This window comes from Colias eurytheme, chromosome 17 (assembly GCF_061535395.1).
Source record: "Colias eurytheme isolate Ceu_HAF_F1 chromosome 17, ilColEury1 Martin Lab GWU primary, whole genome shotgun sequence".
In the NCBI taxonomy this organism is placed as follows: Eukaryota; Metazoa; Arthropoda; class Insecta; order Lepidoptera; family Pieridae; genus Colias; species Colias eurytheme.
The window spans coordinates 6,354,240-6,381,754 of NC_142996.1; the positions used below are offsets into that span (position 1 = coordinate 6,354,240).

At 31.7% G+C, this 27,515-nt stretch overlaps 2 protein-coding genes across 7 annotated transcripts in view; one reads left to right on the top strand and one right to left on the bottom strand.

Moving 5' to 3' along the window:
- Positions 1–27,515, top strand: part of LOC149901268 (glutathione S-transferase 2-like) — a 279,112-nt gene that overhangs the window by 63,837 nt on the left and 187,760 nt on the right. The gene's annotated exons all lie outside the window — the stretch shown is intronic.
- Pde11 (Phosphodiesterase 11) overlaps positions 1–27,515 on the bottom strand; it is a 193,616-nt gene that overhangs the window by 44,845 nt on the left and 121,256 nt on the right. For all 6 annotated transcript variants that reach the window (XM_090111838.1, XM_090111837.1, XM_090111839.1 and 3 more), the window contains 3 exons: positions 11,646–11,787; positions 7,764–7,880; positions 2,649–2,823 (listed from right to left, as the gene is read on the bottom strand). In XM_090111838.1, the coding sequence (XP_089967964.1) occupies positions 2,649–2,823; positions 7,764–7,880; positions 11,646–11,737 (384 nt within the window). In that variant the 5' untranslated portion in view covers positions 11,738–11,787. The remainder of the gene's footprint in view (positions 1–2,648; positions 2,824–7,763; positions 7,881–11,645; positions 11,788–27,515) is intronic.

Here is a 27,515-nt window from a genome sequence, read left to right on the forward strand (position 1 = left end):
TTGTGTCTGAAGATAATATGTAGTTTTCGTAGTTGATAAAATAAGTTTATTTTACGGTATAGCAATGTGGTCACCACTCGTTTATCTTCTTATATATAAAAATGAATCGCAAAATGTGTTGGTAAGCGCATAACTCGAGAACGGCTGAACCGATTTTTCATAATTATTTTTTTATTATATTCCTTGAAGTACGAGGATGGTTCTTATGTAGAGAAAACGTAAATATGTACCACGGGCGAAGCCGGGGCGGACCGCTAGTGTTTAATAAGTTTTTTAGGCAGGCAGTAGGACCAATATTACCTATATTACGAACCTACCTATTTACTTTTCGTAGGTAATCCAAATTATAATTTTAGGCGCAAAGCCTTGAAAATTAGCAGCATTGGTCACAGATATTACGATATGCCTGTGTTTATTATCATTAGAGTTGCGTATTGAACACATTGTAGAATAATTTGAAACAACTCGAAAATAAATGTTTGAGTTTCAGGAGATAATAGCGATAATAATAATTAATTAACAAATCCGCAAATTTATATCAAAAGTTAATTTTATTTAAAACTAATGAATAAACGTGAAAAGTTTGTAATTGCGTGGGTTGAATTTTCGCGTGAAATTATACGACCCTGAGGGATGAAGTGTCTCGCTTTAAATATTCTCCACGCCTCCCCCAAACCGCTTACTCAATAGCATTAAAAATATATAAAATGTATATATAGACACGAAACATATAATATATCCAAAACATATTTAACGGCTTCTTTGAGGCGCGCTCGTTAACCCGTTTTTTAAGCATTTGTTTAAAAGCGAATATGAAAGCTATAAAAAATATATAGGCAGTAGCAACTTATAAATTCGAAAATTTGCGCTTTTTAACCTATGAATAAAACATATTGCTTCACGCGCAAGCAACATTGTAATAACAATCTTGAAATCAGTTTCATCTTAATGATGAAAACATAATATCTTAAATCAGATTGCGTATCAAAGTCCAGTCTGCGAAATTCGCACAGGGGATTAACCCAATAGATAGGTGTTAGTACCACAGATATAGATAGGGCACGGCTCGCAAACGTTACATCGCTACGGACGGACGCCGCGTGTGTTTACATATTATAATTATTATCAAGCGGGGACCCCCATTATCAATGACCTCCCGGTTCAGAGGCCTAAATTGGTACACATGTAGATTGTAGACATATCGCGTTACGTTGTATGTGTTATCATAATCGTAGTGTTTATGTTTATTATGCTCGTAAAATGTGAACTCACGGTTCGGACGGCGCCAACGCTGACCGTAATCTTAGGGGTGATTGTTGTAAGATAGTTTTTGGACGAGATTTAGAATATATTTAGGTTATTGTAAAATTCAAGTTAAATATTGAAAGTAATCTTTTAGATATTAAAGGCTTGAACGCGAATTTAAACGCGATTTATTCATTATATTACTATTACTAATTAATCAAGTCCTACATACTGTATAGAACCTACACCGTAATATGTTAAGAGTGTCAAACTATTTTAGGGATTGAACAATAAATAAGTTCTTCATCAAAAAGGGTATGATGATGATATTACACCTACATTTACAGAATGATAAATTTATTTATATACCTATTTGTTTTTAATTAACCGTACCGAAAATGTTTGTTCCCGTGAAATATACATTAATTTAGATTTTAGTACAACAAAATTAAGTCTACTTTTGTGAGCTCAATTGAGATTACTTTTAATAAAACTCCAAATAATTTTTACTTTTTATAGAACAAAAATATGCGTATATTAATAAAATGTAATATATTATACGTTTCAATTGAATAAATTCTAAAAGGTAGACACTAAAAGCTTTGATACATAATATACGTGAAATATATCGTTAATTTCTTAAAAGGCTCTCTAATATCAAAGGAAACTACACAAATATTTGAGAAATAACTTAATAATTAGCTTTAGTGTCTACTTCAATGGGCTGATGATCGTTTGACTTTGCTGAATAAACGATAGTCAATTTGCTTAAAACAAATAACATTTAAAAGCTGTACAAAGGGCAACTATTTGTAGAGACCGCGATAATTACATTTTAACTATCGGAATAGTAAACTTTAATCGACTTCCCTGTAATTTTCCATGTTATATAAATATTATTTAATGTTCAACTTAGATCGTTTTATCGGTTTTGCATTTTTAATTAATCACTTTGCACATCTACTCAAATCAATTCCTTTCAATTTCCATACCAGAGTTATAAGTGCATCTTCAATCTACCTACCACAGAATACATTGATATAATATTATGTAGCCATTCAAATTTGTCCCTATGTACCTACGCGCACTCAAATAAATAAAGTCAACATTATTGCTCTTTTATCAAAGGAAAATAAACGTAATCAACAAAATTACCTATCATCTAGTTGCAAACACATCTCGTGTAGACTGTTTAACAATATTCTATTATAGAAAGATAACCAAATAACAGATGACATCTAACCGCAAAATATCTCTCAATATATAATTTAATAACTGATTAATTATTTAAGAAATGTAAGCAATGTATTGTAACGAATTTTTATACGGCATGCATTGCTCATTTTTTACTGATTGTGTGTAATTCAGCTGCTAATGAGCCTTAATAAATAAATAAAACATACCAGTTCGAATATCAGCTCCTTCTCGTCCAGTTGCTTGAGCTCGTGCCGCGACCGTCGCTGCGGGCGCGAGGGGGTCGCGTACGGCTGGTCGCCGAGGAACGTGGGCGTGCCGTCCACGGTCGTCACCAGCGGCTTCAGAAGACCACCCCGCTCGAACTCGTGCGCTGAGATCTTTCTGTGGACACATTGGCACGATTCATATTGGAATTGTTAAAGCATCTGTGTGTTAAGTGATTGATTAGTCGTAGGTAGATCGGGGTGGTCGAATTTAATTATTTCTCTAAATGTCCCCTTGTTCTAATGCAGGCATTGAAATAAAAGTTAAATAATTTGCAAAATCCAAAAGTGCACGCCTCATAATTTTTTTTTAATAAATATTTATTAATTATTATTTTTGTTTATTTAATAACAATTAAACCACATCGAATCAGACCCTGAAAAATGAAAGGGTTCTATTCCTGAGAATACTCAAGCGTAAGAGAAAAAAAAAGACTCAATTAGTAAAGTATTTCGGTCGCTATCGTGTTAACAAGAAAAAGGATCCGCACATACAGACACACGGACGTCCAAGACAGAACTTTTTTAAACTGTTTTTTAACTAGTTTAAATAACAAAAATGACATCAAAAATATCATGAACGTTAAAAATAGTGTTTTTTCTTAATATGTGTGTGTATGTATTATCTTACAAGTGCAATGTATGATACATAAAGACATTTTAAGTTTGAAAAATCAGATGTTTTGCGCGAAGTGACAGTAGTACCCACCTCAACGCTTCGCTTATGAGGCGTGCAAAAGTAGGAATGTGAAATCCATACTATACCTAATATTATAAATGCGAAAGTAACTGTATGTCTGTTACTCAATCACGCCTTAACTACTGAACCAATTTGCATGAAATTTGGTATAGAGATATTTTGATATCCGAGAAAGGACATAGGCTACTTTTTCCACGAAAACATTTAAAAATACGACTCTTAAAACGTTCGAAAAAAGTGGAAATCCATTTCTTTAAGATCTATAGTTAGAATAAAAGTTGTTAGAACATTTTCCAGATTCAGACTCAGACTTCAGGTGTTTTTATTATAGATTTATTACTTCCAACGAGATCTTACTGACGCCTAAGTGTCTCAATCACAAAAGGAATCATCTTTAGAGGCCTTTTATATAATGATACACAGTTTTATTCTACTAGTAAAAAACGTACAATGGAAATATTGTTTCACAATACATATATAGGTACCTACTTATACAACTAAAATTGTCCAAAAAATGTAATGAACGTGTAGCTAGTATTTTAGTAGTATATTTTTTTTACGTATTAGAGTTAATAGCTTTCCGCCCCGGCTTCGCCCGTGGTACATATTTGGCAATAAAAAGTAGCCTATGTCCTTTCTCGGGTATCAAAATATCTCCATACCAAATTTCATGCAAATTGGTTCAGTAGTTTAGGCGTGATTGAGTAACAGACAGACAGACAGAGTTACTTTCACATTTATAATATTAGTTAAACAGAAAACTGACAAACTTATCATAGGTACCACAAAAGACCCTGAAAGGCTTCAATTTCAAATCAGAAATGATGTACCTTGCGACACCTCTTCATTTTTCGTACGAAGTCTGAGCGCTGGTAAAGTATAACCTCTTTCAACAGCAAACACAATTTATTCTTTTGTCACAGGGGAATCCTAGTGAACCCTCTAGTGCCGTAAGATTGATGAAGTTTCCATTTTGGCAGGTTAAAACAACATAGATGGTATTGACACCCAAATTTATTAATTTCTACATTTAAAACAAAAATTATTATCATAAAAAACCGGGCTGATAATGTGCCCAGTGTCACTCTCACGAATAAGACGAAAATTTACCTACGTTTATGCTCTAGGGCGCGACAAAGAAATACATATATACATACTATATGTACATACATACGAACATAAACTCGTAAAATTCATCATCACCTCATTCTGTCGCAGTCGGGTAAAAAGAATATATTAAAAATATTCAAAAACCATTTAGAAATTTTAACGATGTTAACAGAGCTTGGTATATATGTTTATAGCTATAGCAGTGATTGCAATCAAATACCCCTGTAAAAAGCTAAAATTTGTGTGACGTTAAAAATTACAAAAATTGATGGAAAAATACCAAAATATGATACTTGCTATAAATAATAAAAAACCTGCCTAATTTTCTAATAAAAATCAAAATAACCGTATATTCTTGATACAATTTTAGAATTGGAAAATTTTTATTGTATAAATTTGTATGTAGTAGGTATCTACTTAAAAAACGCATAAAACATTTTATAAGTAGGTTGACTTGTGGTTTTTAAAAAACTTCTCAAAAAAGCTCTTATATTAAAACAAAAAAGTCAGCGGTCAGAGCTTAAAATTCTTATTTCTGGTTCCAATGACCGATATGAAATCAATTTTAACACACCCCTTATCATCGAATGATCCTATTCAATAGGCCATGTCGATTACAGCATCGTTATAATAATGAATGCTAACAGACTATCAATGGCGCCTGGCCAAGACTGAAACAGAATTTCGCCCATAAAAATATACGAAAATTATTCGTCAAGGGTGTACAGATTTAACATTTAAAAGGCCGTGTCGTACTTCATTTAGGCATAATATATGCTACATAAGTTGGTATTGTTATATAGTACTAAATTATACAGTCTTATAATTACGTTTTAACTTTTATATCACACAAAAGAGTGTACCTATGCTTAAAATCACAACATATTTTTGTATCAAAAAACAAAACAGTACCTACCTAACTATAAAATAGATTTTCATTATACATTTCAATAACCAAAACTTGAACATCAGTCTAAAGTCCAAAATAAAATAGATTGATGTTCAATAGTTAATTACTAGTATAATGTTACCGAGTTCCCCCTTGATGATAATAAAGTGACATAAATTATGAACCATTCAATTTAATTCGGTAGCATTTATCAATGTGTGTTTGTTACTAGGGGCATTAATGAAATTGTTACAACATGATTGCATCATTATATTTACGGTGTACAATCAAAATTTCTTCTATACAAGCGTTTAATAAATATAATTTTTAGATATCTAAATTAATATACGATGCGTCAACATCAAAGTACAGTGATTAGTTTGAGCATGTGAAATGGATGTAAATATTTCATTGCCACATTTCTTAATAACTTTTGGGTAAGTGGTTAAAGTGTAGCAGTAATCGATTGCTACACATTTTAGTAACGAAAAGTGGCAAACCGTACTGGCATACAAATTGTTGTAGCATGATACATACAAACACAATATGTGAATATAAAATATTCCTTTAATATTAGGTACATAATTATATTGTAACAATCAATGAGAAGCAATGGAACGAAATTAAACATTTACTTGCTCATTCGTTTATAAATTAGACTTCTGAATAGATTTAAAGCGTGATTTATTAATTATAAAAAAATGTTTTGTGGTTTTATGAAACCACGGTAAAAGTGAAACTGTTCGAACGGTTACGAACACTGCTTTGTGTAGCGCATGTCGCGTGACGGTCGGCTGCCGAGTAGGTATACCTACTCGACAGCCGCGATACACGCGACATGCGCTACACAGACCAAAAAGTTTGAGACGATGTAATAAAAGTTTCACTTCAATTATATGATTACCATGGGAACGCTATAAATCACACAAAATCAAACGCAAGAAAATACTATTCATATTTCATTTCCTACAAAGACTATTTTATAAGAATATTATAATAGAATTATTATAAATATGTCACCGCATCAGAAAGTAGCGTTTGTAATTTATTACTTCTTATTATAATATAATCTTACTTAAATTTACATACCACATAATATACGTTATCATAAGCAAATAAAAATCGTGCGACTGACAATGGTTATTGTTTGAGCAAGTACTAAATTGTCAACAAAGTGAAGACCGGATCTGTTTTATGAGTAAATATACGTTGTGATTACACGAAGTCTCATTACAAACTGCTTTAGGCTGGATTTAGATTGCTTTTTGAAAGCCGGGAGTGTACAAGAAACACGCTGTTTGAACAAATGTCAAACAACTTCTTTTAACGGTTTCAATAACACTAATGGTATTATTTTTAGAATTTTATAGATCTGGGATAAAATAAACGTATTTCCCGGAACAAAGCCGGAGATAAACCTATTAGCTTGGAAGCCTGGATATCTATGGACAATTCTGTTTACGTAGTAGATAAGCCTTTGACGAATAAAGTCGATCTGTGTTGAGCATTTGATTACAACTGATACAATCGTTATCAAAGCCAACCAACCTTTTTAATTTTTACTATCTGTGCCCGCTCCTATATGGATCTTAGCGTGACGATCATTCTGCTATGGGTCTTCCTAGATAAATGGGCTATCTAACACAGAAATAATTTTCTACACCGGATTCGTAGCTGTTAACGCGTTCAAACATACAATCTCAATCAGACGTATTTTACGGAATTCAATTATACTCACTGTACTGTTGTTTTTGTACTACTGTGTATTACGGCGACAGAATCAGGTAAAAAGATAGAAAGTTGCATTAGTGATGCAGTCATTTTTTATCTAAAATGTTCCTTTGTCGTCGATAAAGTATATTTCATTCTCTTAATTAATGAAGATATCAGATGTACAATTTATGTACCACTATAAAAGATAAAGAAACCATGCAATTTTTAATACAACAGAAGTCTTTTTTCAATAACACAAATGACAATGTTATGAATGTTAGTTAAATATTTTAAACAATACTGAATTTCTATACTTAGCAATTTGGTTTACTGTTTTCTAACAGTAAATCCGATAATTATTTTTAATTTAAATGAAATATCACTAAGTATCACTACCGTATTAATATTAAGTATACCTAATACAAAATAATGCATCGAATGTATTAATATTACAAGCCGTTTTCGAATTAATTGTAGCTATATGCCTTTGTTACAACTATGTATTCGCAGAAACAATCTGAGCCAATGGTTCAAACTGCGACTATAGTTGTAACAAAAGCATAATATAGTAGGATTCAAAGCTTTTAAAAGACGTCTCTATATTAGCTGACTATTGTATGAAGTCGTATAACTGTTAGAACATTACCTGACTGGTGTAGTGGCCCCAGAGCCAGAGCCCGCCCGGGACGGTGAAGCCAACTCCGCGCTGGGCGGCGTCGCGTGCGACACCAGCCACGCATCCACCACCTGCCTTGGCGCTTTCCTGTTCAAGATACATGTTTATGAATTATTAATATAATTTGTATGAATATATAGAATGTATGTAAATAGGTATAAATGTTATAGGTAAATTCGAAAGTAATTCTGTATGACTATGAGTTACGAAACCTCTCGAAAGGTTTGATGAAACTTGTAACAGAGATAGACAATGTTAAAACGTATTATGTATTTTGTCAAAAGCATTATGTAAGTTATGTGGGTATGAAAATATGTACACGGCTATAAAACATAGGCAAAGGGAAAACTGTAGGCGGATAGCTAACATTTCAAAATCAATCAAAGATAAGAAGCTGTATTCATTTATTTATGATTTATGCTCAAAAGACGTTAAGCACGCCTTACGCCTTTACGTCTGTATAGACTATAGTATCTGCGTAAAACACGAAATTTTTCAGATTTTCGTAAGCAATTTTAAAACAAGTTTGATTTAATTATTCGTGCAATCGCAAACAGCCTGCATCCAGCCTTCTATGTGAAGGAATTTTCCACTGAAAAAAATTCAAATTTTTCCACAGCTCTGTCTATTATAAATTTTTATAATGTGATGCATAATTCATACGGACTTAGATCTAAATTAAACAAATAAAGTGTTTTTAGTCATTATATTGTTTCCACTCATTCATAATTTATACGAATTATTATTTGCACCTATTACAGCTTTAAGTGGTAACGAAACAGTTTTCCTTCTCCTGCGCCATTTAAAAAGTGTCAACATCAATTTACCATTACAATATAGTCGTTTTATTCTCTCATTCGATTCGACAAAGTCGCCGAATTATCAGAAAAGTGGCCAGCGTTATCACAATACAAAAAGACTACAAACTACAATGTACAAACGTCGTGGTGTCACGTAAGTTGTACTCACAAGTATCGTCAAGCGACACTATAAAAGCTATGAAATACTGCACAGTAAAACCGACTTATTCAGTACCATTCTGCCCGTAAGCAGTGCACGCTAACTTTATTGGCCACTATGAGATTGCCTCGTAATGATCGCTTGTAAAGTTAATTCATACAACTTCCTTATTACATTCTTTGTCTACAACCGTCTGACGCAACGTAACATATTGTAAATTGCGCACTATTTTCCTACAGGATTTTATCGAAATAATTTAAGAGAGAAATTGTAAAAACAATTGTACGCAATAAAGGACAGATATAAATTATAATATTGAAGACAGAAATTATTACAAAATAAAGCTTACATCTCGGGTTGCCAACTGAGCGAGACTTTGATATTTTAATGTTAATAAACTACTAGAAGCCAGCGAATTAGTACTGCCTTACAATTAAATAAATATATTTTCTTTTATTAAAACTTTGTCCCGATAATAGCGAACACAACAAGAAAACAATTAACATTTGGGGCACCCATTCGGAAGCTAAGCGCGTACAAACATTTTAGCGAATCGATTTTATTGATACTGATAATGTAAAGAGACCTCTCTTACAATAATATGTATCTGAGATAATATTTAATACAGAATCTAAGCGTGTAAAAGAGCGAAAATAATCCATAGTACAAATAAAGACAAATAACAAGTCTGAAGTGATTCATTATTTTAATTTAAACTTTAACAGTCGCGTAAAAACAAACACAAAAAGCGAGAACACTATTTACAAAACTATTAATTAAAAGGCGTACTGTCTAGGAAGTTGAAACAAAGCTTCAAAATTAAATTACCGAAGTTGGAGGCTAACTAGCGACAAGTTAACTCAATATGCAAGAAAAGTTTATAGCAGTGTTCGCGTTGCTAAGAGTCAATTTCATGCAGAGTTATTCACACTAATTGTTTCCATCCGAAGCAAATGTTAGTATTATATTATTTATTAATATGTGGTGTAATAGATATTCTTTAATTTATTTGCATTGCAGAAAAAGGGAAAGACTATTTTTTTCAGACGGAAATAAATCTGGAAGCGAAATAGGAGATGAAAAATACACGACAAAATATGGCTAAAGACAAATGCATGCCAAAGAAGTCTTTATGAATCCATACTAATATTATAAATGCGAAAGTAACTCTGTCTGTCTGTCTGTTACTCAATCACGCCTAAACTACTGAACCAATTTTCATTAAAGGTATGGAGATATTTTGATACCCGAGAAAGGACATAGGCTACTTTTTATCCCGGGAAAATGACGCAATCCCGGAAATCCCACGGGAACGGGAACTACGCGGGTTTTTCTTTGACTGCGCGGGCGAAGCCGCGGGAGGAAAGCTAGTACTATATATAACTATGTAGTACACTGCTCAATTTAAAACATGAAACAATTAGAAATAAGTATTACGAAGATAAAGCTTAAATAAAAATATGTAATACAGAAAGCTATTTTTAGACAGTACTTAATTTATTAGTGAAAACCCATTTAACAAATTAAGAACATATTCTGAAATAAATTATTATAGTCTTTAGTGTCTATTTCACGTACGTATATTAAATTCAGTAAAATTTTTAATGTATAAATTACGCTGCAAAAAATATTAAATTTATATTACGTCTTATATAAAACTTAAATTTTAGAAGGAAAAAGTAGTCTTCGTATATTTGTGATGTAATAAACTCGAGTCCGGTCTAAAATGCTTGAAACTTGTCCAAGTTTAATTACTCCTTGGTAAAAACTTTTAAAACCTTAAACTTTTCAAACTTATATGAACATTTAGTGCGCCACATACGAATTTACGCTTATGTCTTGAAAATAGTAGTTTAATATTTTAAAGATTATTTTTTTTGTCTGTAGATTTGTAGACTTTTCGCTATTTCACATAATTTCGTAATAGCTTTTCACCACCAAGCTTTTCCCAAAACGGACAGCTCTTTACAAATGTTAAGTCATTGCCTGACACACCAAAATTGTTCTGAGCCGACAACTTTCTTGAACAAGAACGTAATCTTATATAAGTTAGCAACTCATTCATCAAAGCGGACCTGAAGGTAAATTGTGTATAACGCGAGATAGAAGTAAACTTTGTTTTCACTTCGCACCGCACAAGGAAAATGAACTTTGACATTCGTTAGCGAGACCCCGCCGTTTTACTTTTACGAGATGAAATCAAGACGAGGCGTTGTAAAAATCAACAACCCGTTCACGATTACCGTTTGCAATTTGTTAATAGATTAGTTGCTATTTTTAACTTTTCATTTTTTTAAATGTGCTATGTTTCAGCTAAGCTAGCTTTCCATTCTTGGCTTCGTACATGCGTTATCGTGCGATATCCGATTTACATTTATTTCATGATCCTCCAATTTTGCATTCACGATAAAAAATAGCACGTCTTTCTACAAAGTCCAAACTATTCTATCGGGTCGGGGTTGCCCAAATAACCATAATACTACTAAATGTGGCTTTGGAAACGTATGAATGAATGAATAAATGAATTCTTTATTGCACACACCAGTTGAAAGAAATAACATAAAATTAGATACAAACAAATAGCACAATGGGTGACCTTATGGCTACAGAGCCATCTCTTCCAGGTGACCCAACCAAGGAAAACAATAATTAATTACGAATACCAGTAGGCGGTGTATACTAAAAATAAAGCAATGAAAAAAATAAGTATAATATATAACGTAGTTCTTTTTGTCCAGAAAAAATTGTCAAATTTTTGACGATACAATTTTGATTGAATCCTGCAGAATTCCACTGTAATCACTAATTGGTAACGCGCACGCATTGTTATCACTAACGTGAGTAGGTATCACATTATAGTATTCTATAGGATAGTATTTAAAGAATACAAACCTCAAAAAGTAATCATGCACAAACTCCTGGTTCTCATCGAGCCAGGCTTCCGTGCGAGCGCATTCGGCGTCGTAGCAGGTTGGCGCGGGCATGCCGCCGCCCGCGCCACCCGGCGGCTCCTCTATACTCCGCAGCTGTAGACCTGCAACAATCGAAATCACCTTTAATTTACTTGATCAAATGGTAACGCAACTGTAAACCTGCCACAATTGAAATTATCTTTAAATTTACTTGATCAAACGGTAACGCAACTATAGACATGTAACAATTGAAATCCCCTTTTAATTCAACATATTAGAAAAACCATTGGAATTCCTTTCTTTATTTACTTCTTTAGGAAGTGATCTTAATTCTTAATGCGGCAAGAGTTATTGCGGCAAGAGTTATTGTGTCTTAAGTTCGTATTGGCAGTAGTAGTCAAAATTAATACAACAAACAATTTTTATACGCACAAAGACGTCCCATAGCACTGTTGACTGTTCTATAGTTGCTTTATGAATGTTTTCACCTATTGTATTTCTGTACATTATATACCTAGTATAAGAATATCATTGATTGTGTCAATAAATTAAAAAACATCAAAAGAAATTTTGACAAAATCTAAAAAACTTTATTTGAAAAGCGTACACAAAAAATCGATTAAAAATTAATGAGTACATATAATATAATATTTATGGCCAAAACAAACAGCAATAAGCGGCAATTAAAGTACTAAAAATAGTAATAGTTTCCAAATCTGGACATTTTATTTTACATATATAACGGTAACATTCATAAACTTTTATAGAATTTAATTAAAAATAGCAATTTTTTGCTCAAAATAATTATATCCAAAATTATCTAATTAAAGATATAAATAAATAACATTATAAATATAATAATTTTAAAATTTTTCTAAGAATAAATTGCAATCAACTAAGTAATTTTAATATCTTATTTTGGTTGTTAACGGTACCATTGACAAAAATAATCTTGATTGATCTCAAAATAAACTAGTAAATAAGAATACAAAAATACTGCTGTTCAAAAAAAATGTTATTAAATATTTAAAATAACAGTCTGTTGCATTTAAAATTTCTGGCATTATATTCTCCATCACGTTTTAGTTAGGTACTTAGTACATTTTGTTTCATGTCCAATTCTGCAAAAATGTAAAATTTTCCTTGTTTTTATACTTGTTTGTTATTTATGTATTTTAAAAAATAAAATGTAAGCTTATTACAATTTAAATCTAAAAAGTTCAACAACTTTATTTCCTCATAGCAATTAAAAATTGAATTCTGTGTGTCATTCAATCGTTTGTTTAAATCAATATAATAATATAATAGCCGTTTAAACAAACTTTAAAATTAATAAAATAAACAAAAATAAAGTATACTCTAATCATGTGTTTAGAATTTAAAGTCTTACCGAAAGGACGAGTGGTGTATGATATTCTAAACATATTCATTTTACAACCTTTATTATTTCACAAAATCACATATAATCTATAAAAAATAATTATTATATTTACGCAATAACAATAATATTGACGAATGAATAAGTCACAACACAAACAAAATCAAAGGCAATTAGACTGCGTAAAATGGCGGGTACATTGAAAAAGTTACGAATGTCAACTTAAAATTTACAGATAAAAAATAATTGCAGTCAATGCGATCGGGAGTTGCCATTGAAGAAAAAGAAGATTAGGCACAAATAATAAATGTTGTCCAAATTTATGAAGTAAGTATAATAAAATATGATTTTAAATACATCATATTTTAACTAGGTACATATTTTGTTAAAACTATTTTTAATTGTTACGCTTGTATTGCGCTTGTAATTTGCAAAATGCATTTTTTTTATCTACAATTACAACATTAGCCAGAAATCTATATTGACAAGAAATTTTATACAGACGGCGTTTATCTCCATTTCATGGTTCAGAAATAGAAAATATTTATTATGATAGAATGAATAAATAAATAACTATTCTACTAAAATAAAGAGTATAAAAACAATTACTGCTTTAGTGATAAACACGTGTGAACTGTGTGTGGCCTAAGGATGGAAATTTTTCCACAGGTCCAAAAAAGTAAGTATTGTATTCATTTTTTCATTTTTAATCGCGAATTAATGTATATAAATGCAAAAATAAATGATAATATTTTTTTATTGCCATCACAAACGAACTGGCTAGGTATTTTAATAATATTCATTAAAATATACCTATGGGAAAAATACATCCAGGACGTGATTTGGATTTTTTTTTAAATATTTTATTGGATATTAAAATAAACAAAGTTCAAAGACACTATGGCATTGTAGTATCGCGTGGGAATTTTTTTATTATTTTGAGAAATATCTGAAATTGTAAGTATAAATTGAAGTCCCATGTCCCCAAGTTGGGAAAGGGGCAGATGCATTATACATCTGTTTCACTGATCGATTTTCTTTTGGGACAATTAGGTGATCAGCCTTCTGTGTCCTAACTCCTACCAGACCAAGACATTTTTAAGCTATTGCATAGCTTCTATCGCGGGCCTTGAGCGCGGGGACCGAATCCAGAAATTCCGTAACGAAAAAACGTCACGCTCCCCACTCCGACGGGCACGGAGGTGTGGCTTGAAGGCATAGCATGCAATAGCTTTACCGCGGCAGTCCCCGAGTGCCTCACGTATTTTTTTTCTGCGTCTCCACCGGGAATCGAACCCGATACCCCTCGGTGCTAGGCTCACGCGTCAACCACTGTATCAAGGAGGCGGTCACAATTTTAAGTATAAATATAAAATATTATGAAAAAATACGAAAAATAATCTACTTTTCTTACCCCTCCATATATTACATCCACAACATCGCCAAGCCATTATTCTTACAAACAATTTATCTTGTGTAAATTTTCTTCGGCACTAATAAGGGTACCTATTTATCAAGTGTGACAGCGGTCATGTCAAATTATATTTTTTTAATATTATCATAAGTCCATAGAGAAAATACTTTTTGGGAAAATAAATGGTGTGATTTTTTTTTTGTTTATTTTATCTATAAACAATTCTATTAATTAAATTCAATTCGGTTCACAGACAGTTTTGTAGGTATCTTTTAAAATTCATACTAAGAAATGGAATACCACGGCATAAAAATAACAAAGGAGAAAAGGTGGGATGGGTACTACGTCGCGAGCACAAAATCCACAGACCTTACCGAAGACATTTTGTGTGAATCACACTTCCTTTCCTAGAAATTTTCTAGAAAATCATATTTCAATAGACTTCACAAATGTATCCACCATTTCAATATGTCTCGTGCTTTTCCGAGCACATGTAAAATGGACATTAATACAAATAGTATACTCGACTAATATCTCTTAATTGCTATAGACACGCTACAATGTTTATCTGATCGTGTGTTACTATAGAAATGTTAATTAAACCGCTAACAATGCGAGTTGACTTTCCTCTAATTGAAATTGAAGAACTGCGTTATTTTATCTGGAAATTTATTGTATTGAAGTATGCTTTCTATGAAAATATTAATTGGATGGCTCGTGTTTTTCTTTCAGCTTTAATACTTTTAATGCAAATGGTGACGTGGGTATTAAATGTCTTTTATATGACGCGTGCAAACGCACGTGTTTACGTTTTTTGAACTGTTTCTTATTTCCTGATCAATAAAATTAACATAAACCAACTCTTGTTTAAAAAAAAATAAAGAAAGATAAACTTTGATTTAGGACTTCTTAATCATAGAAAAATACGAATGATTTGCAAATTCCTTCTTACCTTTATATCAGAAGGTAATCTCGTAAAATAGACGATACAAAGAAAAGCCTTGATATTTGTCAATAATATTTATGTGGGTGCATGTTTTCAACCTCGTTAAGAATATATAAATGTATAATAAATATTATAACTGCACTGTATACCTATAGGTATAATAGCCCCAGTATGCGCTTGGGTGGAATTGATAGACCGAACTTTAACGTTAACCAATTTATAAACTATAGGTTCCGAATTCATGCCAATCCTGTTGACCGTGTTTATTGTGCAATTAATTAATCTTATAAAAAATTTTCTGTCCGCTGATAGACATATATGCCCCTCGCCCATTTAACCCTATCATCGGTGTTTCTGCTTTCTCACCTAAAATTAATTAATTCAATTCAATACTTAATTTAATTACCCAATGGCTATGAATTTGACAACTACAAATATAATAAGAATGACGTCCTTATTATTGTGAAGCCTTTCCTATTTCCAATTTCTATTTTCTATAAACACGTAGCATTATTGAATAACATAAACAATATTGATTGCAAAATGCATATTATGCCAAACGAATAATTCTATACGTTCAACAATGTCAAAAGTTGAAATAACTTCCGAAGTATCTAGTGTTATGCAAATTGCTTCGTATTGAGGATCTCATCTGCGGGCGTTATGCAAACAGCGGGGAAATCTTAACATACCATTGTTTAGTTTCAACCACAGACAATAAAATATGTACCACAGATAACGCTAATAACTTTTTAAGAAAACTTTTTGTGAAAATACTGGCTGGTATATTTTTTTTCTTTTGAGACCTTTTTAAAAAAATAATTTCTTCGTATACTTTTTAAACTATACATTAAACTATATATTAAAAATCATTATCAATGAAATAAAGTATTTAAAAAAGGGTGGCAAAATTTTCTCATAACAGATACAACATTTAATGTTCAATCAGAGTATTGTAAACCATCCCTTCATTGCTTTTAACCTTGAAATATAATGCCAAGTAGGTATGTTTAAAACATATTAATTTTAAATAATAATGTAATTAATTATGCATTGCACTTTCGTATATTGAAACCTACGTACCTATAATTATTTACATATTTAAAAATGAAATTTCATAGTAAATGTTAATTACGTAAATTTAGTTCCAAAGGGATTTGCATTTACGTCGACAAAGGCTAAAATTATTAGATAAAGTAAATATTAATACAATAATAATCTCTTCTGAAATATTTATAACAATACGTTAGGAGATTAACCGGGATCATAAATTGATTCAGCCATTGTGTATACAGCGCCGGCTTATGGAAATGGATTTCGCGTTTACAAATTGTTTATCTTTAATATTAATTTATTTAAAAATCAGATATTTCCATTTCATTGGTGTTATTAAACTGTGTGTAGATTATTAAGTCATCGCACTTGAAATACGACTATTTAGTCCACTTTTTGTAACTTTTATTTTCAATATTTGCAATGAACATTTTTTCTATTCTTTATAAATTTATATGACAATTTAAATTTACTGAAATCTTTTGCATTTTTGTAAACATTTCACCGCCATTTTCAAAATCAAATTCTACTGCATATAGATATATAACCCCCAAACATAACAAACAAATGGATTTTCAATTTCGTACAAGAAAATAGTAAAAACTGGTCAAATTAACGAATGCAACGGCGACGACACGTTTATTGTTTCCAATATTCGGTCGGTGAATTTTAATTTGTAGAATGAAATAATTAAAATTACAATTTTAAATTAGTATTTATTCTATTGTATATGGTTTTTCGGCAATAATAATTCCAATAAAACAATTTTATCGAAACGAGATGACAACATTGTATGTTAATGTTTTTGTGCCCAAGATCAATAACAATAGCATCGATAAATATACACTAATAAGAGAAGATATTGAATCGAAGTAATATCTGTCCTTTCTTCTAGACAAGTACAACATAAAATTTTGCAATAAATTATACAAACATCTTACGACAGATGTACATTTTTGGCAAGTTATATGTAAATTTATTCAAATAATTTAGGAATTCATGAATTATATACAGACAGACTTTAATGTTCGTCTATCAGATAATATTGTGTCCTTCATTCAGTTTGCACGTGGAGGGTAATAAAAGAATGTTCGAACAAAACCCTTTTGTTTCTCTTATAATTTTCATGAGCGTAGGGTTAACAATGCATATTTCAACGTCAGAGGGATATCGGTATCAGGATGATATCTATAAATGTAGTAGTAATTAAGAGATACTTTTTCATGATACAGCTGTGATACAGCTTTGAAAGAGTATTGATAATATTGTTATGTTGTATAGTTTATAATAATTATTGAAGGAGACAAGTTGTTAATTGTTTTTTTTTTAATTTAATTGAAAAAATCTTGTGAACTAGCTTACCTTTGCTCATTTCTTCGCTCGCTGTTGAGTTAGGTAATTAAGAAAATAAATATAAGGAAAAAGTTATAGAATTTTAGTATTAAGAATCCCCCGATTATGACACGGTAAAAAAATAAAATGAAACCTCATACAAAAAAGGTAAAACGAAAATAAATAAAATATACTATTGACAACCACTAAAATCTATGTTATGCCCTTTTATACGCCATTTATAAAGAAAATCGAAACGGTTCCTAAAGTGTTTTCATAGGATCAAAGAGGAGTCTTTTGCTACGAAGCCTACATAGAAAGTATTTTATGCTTTATTTTCCACTTTCTTTAATGCCTTTCGTTTCTTGCAGATGTTCAACTTCCTCAAAAGAACTCACAATAAAAGAAAAAATAGAATTTGCTAGCGGATAAACTTTGGTCTAACTATTTTATTCCGAAGCTTCAATGCATAAAAGTATAAAATTTATTTCATGCACTGTTTATTTACTTTCAATTAAAACTTTTACTTGAGCATATGGATGTTATAAATATATAAATCTTATTTATTTCCTCACTCTTTGTAAATATGCACTTTTTAGGGTTCTGAACCTCAAAATAGAAAAAAAAACGGAACTCTTATAGGATCACTTTGTTGTCCGTCTGATGCATATCATGCATCCATTTTTCTAAATGACGCATTTTAGCTTTGCGTAGCCTTGTACCTATATTTCCACACACATTTCTATCCATTCTCCAAAACTTATAAAACTCCCACATCACATCACAGATCCTTCTAATTAAATCCCCGAATTCCTATATTCATATAAAATTAAATTAACAATACTACAATATAAAAGTCGGTGTGAAAAATTCCATAGCAGTATTCTACGAAGTCCGCGACAGTACCCCGTTTCTCTTCAACGTAAATTGGTTTTATGACTTTCAAGTTTCAACTCTGACTGGTCCGTCGCCCACCCGTTGACGTAGACGTCCAAACCATTATATTTCAGGAACTCTGATCAAATTCCATGGAAAATAGCTCAAACATATATCCCGTTACATGCTATTTTCGGCAATCACTGAATTTAGGTTAGCGAGAAAGTATAGGAATTGGGGAATTGCTATGTTGTACCCGTTTCGCTTTGTTTATATACAATTTATTATGATGTATAAACATTTATAGAAATATTTACTTGTAAATATATTGTAGCTATAGATTTATCTTGTCTACGTGAAAAGGATATTTAGGCGTAAAAGGGTTGCCATTTTTCATAACTTTTTAACCAGTTTATCGCTTATAAAATGGAGCGCAGTAAATTGGATTCTCGAATGTTTCTTGTTCACCACGCTATGTATCACTATAGTTAACTTGGCTATAAATCGTGTTTTAAATCCGTTACAGGCCTAAATGTCTTGCTTCCACGTGAGCTACAATTGTTACATTTCTACAAAACGTATCTAGACATACATTTCAGTTCAACAAATCATCTGTGATATAATAAGCATATCTAAATGATACGCTACCTCAAATTATTATGTATTATTATGTTTACTATAAAATAATGCCTCTTAGTTCATGTATAGGTAAACGAATTAATCTTTATAAGTGGAAGTATGGCTTCATTGACGTTAAGCTGTTTGAGAAAATCAATTTCAGGTAAAATTAATACTGTATTGAACTGTATCCATCATAATCCTGTCGTATTAAACCTAACTTAAAAAAAATTCTGATCCCGGTAAAGATGCGTGCAAAAAATTGCGTTTAATGACTTCGTTTTGACTTGTCAAAGCAAATTTCGGCTACACAACTAATTTCATTAAACAGTTTGCAGTTACAACTTATCATGTTTTACAAAGTCCTCTCGTAAAGAATCCTCGAGGAAAATTTAATCTCGCGCACATGGTATTTCCATAATATCCATTTTATAACTTACTAGCTTTCCGCCTGCGGCTTCGCCCGCGTTTTCAAAGAAAAACCCGCATAGTTCCCGTTCCCGTGGGATTTCCGGGATAAAACCTAGCCTATGTTACTCGTGGATAATGTAGCTTTCGAATGGTGAAAGAATTTTTAAAATCGGTCCAGTAGTTTATGAGCCTATTCATTAGAATCAAACAAACAAACAAACAAAGTTTTCCTCTTTATAATATTAGTGTAGATGTAGATGTAGACTTGCCGTTAGTTATTAGTTTTAAAATATCACATGCTATTTAGTAACTCTAATAGTATTATATTATTTCATTTCTGTGCTCTAGTACATATTTGAACAATAAATATTCACAAGGAAAACGCTTTGAATATTTTAATGTCAGGAATATGAAGAATGTTCGGAAGTATTAATGCTGCGATGTTTATGAATTACCATGTTTATTTTCTATATATTCCTCGTAAAACATTAGAAGTGTATTGATATGCATCATTCTTATTATATCCAACTCAAATACAGAAACTATTGAAATTATATAAGAATGAAAAGACATGTTATTATTAAATTCAGTTACACATTTCATTCTAAACCGTGAACATTTACAGATTGGTAACGAAAATACCATCGCCCGATAAACCAATACCCGAATATACGATCCTATAAAACTTTTCTTGTTTTTATTCGCTATAAAACCCTGTTCAATATTTAAAAGGAAATTAACTTTATACTAGAATGTGGTTGTTTAAGTGCGTTGCTTCTTTGTTGTCGATGTATGTATTAGCATTCAACTATTAAAATAATTTATAGCAAGGCATTAAATACAAGTAAAAGAATATAGTTTTTGATGAATTATCCATAAAGCTTTCTGATCGCAAACCACCTTTCCACGAATTTTCTACTTTGATGATGTTTTATACTATGATTAGGGTGAAATTAATTAAAGATGTAGTTTAAAAGTAATATGTATTAAAAAATAATCATAAAACGCAAACGAACCTAATAAAAACATGCTTGACACGTATAAAAAAACTGTAAATGCCATAGTCTAATGTGTACCTAACATAAATTATTCAGAACGTCCGAAAAACACGTCGAAAAGCGCACAATAATCAGCAAAGTTTAAATGACTAGGGTTCAGCGACCTTTATCCATCCCTATCTTATGTGGCCTTTCTAATACAATTAACTCCTGTCTAATGAGATGCTCTATTTGATAAAGCGTAAAACAATCGAGTCAAATTGCCAATTTGAGTTGTATAGTTGTTAGTTTCAGTTAGGCATTCCGTATACGGGTTAGTTCTGAGTACGTACTTTCTGAGATATCTCGGGCGTGCTGTAAAAGTTTAATTTGGAACCCTAAGTGTAAGGACGTTTCATGTGTGAATAAACTAAATAACTTACATGTTTTCTTATGTTATTATTTTATTCTCGATTCGTTAAACCTATTCGATTAATTACACAACGTCGTCGTTTGTAACACAGATAAAATATTTTTAATATTAAATTCAATCTAAGTATAAGCAACATTTTAAATATAAGCAACATTTTCGGCAAACAGATCGTACCTAGTAACATATGAAAATGAGTTCTTTGTAATCAACATTTTTTGTACATATGGTTTAAACAGCGTAAATAATAATTACAATGAGGAAAGTGAGTGTGTCTATGAATTTTTGTCATTTCCGGTCCGGTTATGTATTTTGATAAAATCTAAATATACGGTTAAATATTTTAAAACATTGTGTTTGCAATAGTTACGCCTTTATCTCAATTCAAACATTTAAATATTTATAAATAAATATCTATGACCTAAAATAATAGCATGCACTAGCAACTTTATTAGACTTGTAAATAAAAAAGCATACATTTTATTCGCTAGAAAAATAAATTATGGTTATATCCGTTATATGTAATAAACAAATGATAAAGATCTGAACTGACTAAAATATAATTTAATTACTGTGACGTTACCATTAGGTACATAAAATTATGTACATATAAACGTGAGGTCTGTTTAGACATATGTTTAAATCACTTGTTTAAAAGAAATAAAACATATAATTTTCTTTTTTTCAACATTTTTTGTTCAAGTGAGTATATACAAAATTACGCCAAAAATTTTTTGCTTAATTTTCCTTAATATCCATGTTTTCGTCTCTAGCTTCGCGCAGGCGGCATATACCGCTTCGCTTATGTGAGCATTTTGCCAATGAAAACATAATCACGTGCGGGTGGCAAAGTTGAGCGGGTTGCTTGTTAGGGGTGTACGTACTACGTACACATAGAGTTTTAAGAATTCATCTATTTGTCAAAAAAATTCGTCTGGAATTTTATAAGTATTTTTTACGTACTCAGCGTATGCTGCTTGGGCTTAGTATGCCGTTGCTGGGACACCCTGTATAGTGTTGATAACGTACCTTGGGCCAAGTTTTAGTAAATAATTTGTCATTTAAATATATTATACCTACCTACCACACACACAGTATAAATAATTTATATTTATCGTGTAGGTATATGGTACATCGTAATTATAAGAATATTTTGAAAACTTCTAAATTACTTAATTTCATAAAAGAGGAAAGATTTTTTGTATGTTGTATAGATTTTACTCAAAAACTTTACCGAGTAATTTTTTCAGCGTCGTATATTTTTTGTTTGAAATTCGTAGCGTAAGTCTATTTATTTTTTATATTAACAAAAATATTTTATACAAACTCGACAAGCTATAAATTAGAATTAGAAAAACTAGGAAGTTGTTATAACTGCCCAATGAGCTGATTTTAGGGCTCACAGGTTTTACGACTGCCGCTATCATAATCGGTTTTATTACAAGAACGACCCACGTTGTAGGGAGGATTTGTTTCCTTTTGATAAGAACCATAAACAGCAAATAAAATAATGAGATTATAAAACATATATTATCTATATTCCCATTAGATAGGCAGCTATGCAAATCCTTACTATGATTATACATGCAAAAGTGGGTATTTGTTATTTTTTATTTTTTTATTTGTCTTTATTTTAAGTAAGCGATTGTATGGTATTATTTTTGTATGGATATTATAAGGGTTAGGTTAGTAGCTACTGTGGTTGTAGGCTTCTTTACCCTGGTGAAACGAATCATTCCCTGCATGGGAATTTACTTTGACCACGCGGGCGAAGCTATAGTAGATTTATATAGATAGGAAAACAGACAAAATTTGGAAGTTACATTGTTAATTTTCTTATACAAAGGCATACTTAATGTAATTGAGTAGACGATTTAAAAAAATTGACCTCCGGACCTGGGTGGGCATTTCGCAGTTCTTTTCTCTTCTCATAATTATTATTTACTAGCTGTCCCGGCGAACTTTGTACCGCCCTGTCAATGAATGTTGTGTTACCTTTTAGCTGAACTAATTTAGGCTTTGATGAACGTAATACAATGATACAAAATAAATATTTATATGGATTGATATGTAATAGTATTTTATTTTATTACTTCAAACACGTCTCAGAGAAAAATGACTGAATTTTAATAATTTGTGCAGCATGGATTAAATCTTTTCATTCTTTAACTGTTATCGACCACGCCATCGTTTCGTTTCACTTTAGTTGTGATAATAATTTTACCATTATCATTAGGCGATCGACGCTGGTACAGTGGGTAACCATCGTTGCCTGTGATGGTCTCTGCCATCAATTTTCGTGGATACCTTTTGGTACACTCACTGTCAACCATGCATGGTTATTGGTGGTTGATGGTGTCACACGGTCCATGAATCATATTCGTGATAACATCGTTATGTCGGTCTAGATCGGTTTCAGGATTAGCAATTCCCGCACACTCATATATTTTATCTGCCCGAATCCTTTCAACTAACCAAATTAAAATGTGTGCATGCAATTGTTGTCATTCGATTGAATATATATCCATCATTGAATAATCCCAAAGATGTGTTCCATTAATCTAACTCATCAGTGATCGGATTTATCGCTTGAAAATACGTGTGGTGATGTCGTGCCGATCACTTGATATTCGTCCGGGAAGCAGCAGTTGAATAATTTCCATCCATTTCGGATTACATATAAATGTAATGAAGAATGAATAAATCTGGCCGACCATAATGACGAACATATTAATAAGTCATTGCATCTTGCGCATATTCACTTGGGCTACCTGTGTATGTCGCCGGTAAAATAATCAATAGACCAACATTTTCTGCACAGTTCTGCACCTTCTTCTGTGCTAATTGCATCGCATAAATGGTACATCCATCTTCAAAACGCAATTTAGCTTGTTTATAGCAATTTGATAGCAATATTGTTGACGCAGTCGACGAAATCGCAACAAATAATTGTCAGAATTTTTACATTTTATAGAATTTTTTTAATAATTAATCGAACTAAACTTCTTGGTTAGTTTCCCCACCAAAAATACCTTATTAATTTCTGAAAACACGCGTAAACACAAACATTTGAGGAATTTTTATGTATCTGCTTTTATTGCACTTTTTAATAATTGATTTTAAAATAAATACAAACAATATTTATTCACCCTTTTTAATTTTTTATTATTTTACACATAATACATTTTTGAACGCATGAATGTCAAACATTATTTTCCGTATTTGACAGGATTGACAACTAATGATTGACATGTACGAAAATCAAAATTTTGGGAAAATATTTATTCGTCTAGTTTTTGTTGTTTTTATGATTTATTCTTCTATTCTGGACGGAGACAAATCCAAAGAATCTAAAACCATGAAAATTGGTTCAGTAGAACTCGAGTTATAAGTGTTGGAACATACAGACTTTCTTTTATATATATATAGATTACGCTGCATGTAATGCAAAAAAAAAGCATTTTTCTTATACATCGTATATAGACTACAAGCCCGCATAGGACAAAAATATGGGTCAAATGAACCACCAGGGGACATATCTAGAACGATAGCAGAGCAAAAAATAATAAGATTCATCACTATGCCGTCACTTGTAAGCTGTCCAACTGAGTGCAGATGAGAATTGAAAAGTACAGGTAGACTCGGTAAATTTTGGTCATATATTTTTGTACGGCATTCTTAACCATCGATAGATCCATTAAAAATAATAAGAAACCGCTCAGTGCCGTACAAAAATGTGGGTCCACCAAGTCGGAATTTTTATTTAATTTCCGAGAGTTACCGGGGGTAAATTTGGTCATTTGACCATGTACGGCATCTGTGTCATACTATTGCTATACTGCTTTTAATCCATTATTCCGCAACGCCGTACAAAAATCATGGGGACAAAGGGAAAAAATCGAGAGATGCAATCCCCTCTCTTTCCCCACTCCAGGGGGTCATTTGACTAAGTACGGCTTCGGTTCCAAAACATTATCTAGCACTCAAAAGTACTATTAAAAGCAATGCCGTCAAAAAATAATTGTTCTTTTAAATGTATACCAATAATCATCTTAATTTCATCGAATTCTTGATATAAAGAGCTGTAAGGTCATTTGACCCTGTACGGGAACTTTTTTTTTAACATGATATTGTAAAATTCAATTGTTGTATAGTATTGCCGTTCAAAAGAAACTGTTCTAAAAAAAGTTATAGAGAAATGCAAAACCAGAAATTTTGTTAAAGTTTAAACATCGTAGATTAATGAAATATAATAGTTTTCTACACTTTATCCGTTGTTTTAAATAGTATTAACATAGATAAATTAGGAAAAAACGATGCCGTACATTTTTGTGCAGACCACATCTTTTAGGCTGATGAAAGCGACGAAAGCTACAATTTTAAGAGTGCTTTATGGCCATTTGATACAGTACGGCATTAACATATTTTTACCCAACTACGGCAAAGCAAAAGGAGGGTTATGGTTGTTTACAGGTCATGTATGTATGTTCATCTATTCCCTCGTAACTTCTAAACTACTTATCAGAATTCGACAAATGACATATCATTAGAGGCGTCTGAATTGTTCACTGGATAACCAACGACCAGCTAGCTAAAGGCTATATGGGGTTTCACAAAATCTAATGTGGCGCCCTCTAGCGGACAAAACATACAGAGTAAAAAAATAAAGTTAAGATAAATATGCAGTGTTTGGTATCATTTGAAAGCGCTTTACTTGTACATTTTGAATATGTATATATTACTAGCATTTGCTTGTGACTTTACCTGTATTCATGGACTGATTGCATATAATTCACATCTTTTCGTTCATAGCTTTTTTATTAGTTCATCAATTTAACGGAGTCCATTCCACCTGACTCCGACTTTCCAAGGTGATAATTAACCACCTCGAGCTTCTTAATATTAATGTATATTTATATTTTATTATAAAAATACAAAGCAAACATTTCGTTATATGGATTTTTTTCTTTTTCAGATTTTTCCCCTTTGAACCAACGAAAATGTACGGCACATGAAAAAATATTATCTATGCATAAAATACTTTAAAAATAAATTTATTTCGTGTTGTGTCAAATGACCCCCTGGAGTGGGGAAAGAGAGGGGATTACAACTCTCGATTTTTTCCCCTTGTCCCCATGATTTTTGTACGGCGTTGCGGAATAATGGATTAAAAGCAGTATAGCAATAGTATGACACAGATGCCGTACATGGTCAAATGACCAAATTTACCCCCGGTAACTCTCGGAAATTAAATAAAAATTCCGACTTGGTGGACCCACATTTTTGTACGGCACTGAGCGGTTTCTTATTATTTTTAATGGATCTATCGATGGTTAAGAATGCCGTACAAAAATATATGACCAAAATTTACCGAGTCTACCTGTACTTTTCAATTCTCATCTGCACTCAGTTGGACAGCTTACAAGTGACGGCATAGTGATGAATCTTATTATTTTTTGCTCTGCTATCGTTCTAGATATGTCCCATGGTGGTTCATTTGACCCATATTTTTGTCCTATGCGGGCTTGTAGTCTAATACACACATCATCAGAGTTCTTTTCGCTTAAGTGTTACGGATTATAAATTATTTATTAACTAATTTAGGCTGCTTTATTGTCGCAAATCGTGAGATATTATGTTGAAGTGGTGATTTGATTCAATTAAGAAGACTATAATTTAATGTTAATTAATGTTAAGCACGGGATCAAATGACATTAGTGTTTATCTTATCAAAATAAGATACCTTTTTTAATTTCTTTAGGCTAATAACTGTATCAGAACTTGTTCTATAACACTTTTACATCCTAAAATGCCTGATTAATTCGAAAAATTTAAATAACATTGTATACCTACTTAAGGAATTTCCATTTAACATAATATAGGAGTAATTAATGATCAGGTCTTAAGATTTCTATTCCGCAAACGAATGAAAGTTTTAATAGCATAAAACAGTTTTACAATGACGATTTGTATGATAACTAATCGATAATCACTACATAGTATAAAACAAAGTCGCTTTCCCTGTCCCTATGTCCCTATGTCCCTATGTCCCTTTGTACGCTTAAATCTTTGAAACTACGCAACGGATTTTGATGCGGTTTTTTTTAATAGATAGAGTGATTCAAGAGGAAGGTTTATATGTATAATAAGATCCATTAAGTAGTGGAGAAGTACTGTTATTTTTGAGGTTTCTAATGTGATGTCGTAAAAAATTACATTTATTCCGCTTACATTGCAAACGCAGGCTGAATGAACCCTACGAGTTTTATCAAAATAATGTACTAAGTATTATACACATTGAAAAGGTCTACAGAAAAGTCCGCGATGGTATATTGTCTATCTCTTATGGATAACCCACAATAACTTTTTTTTGTCATTTACTTTTTACGACAAATAATGGCTAATTTTCGAAGCG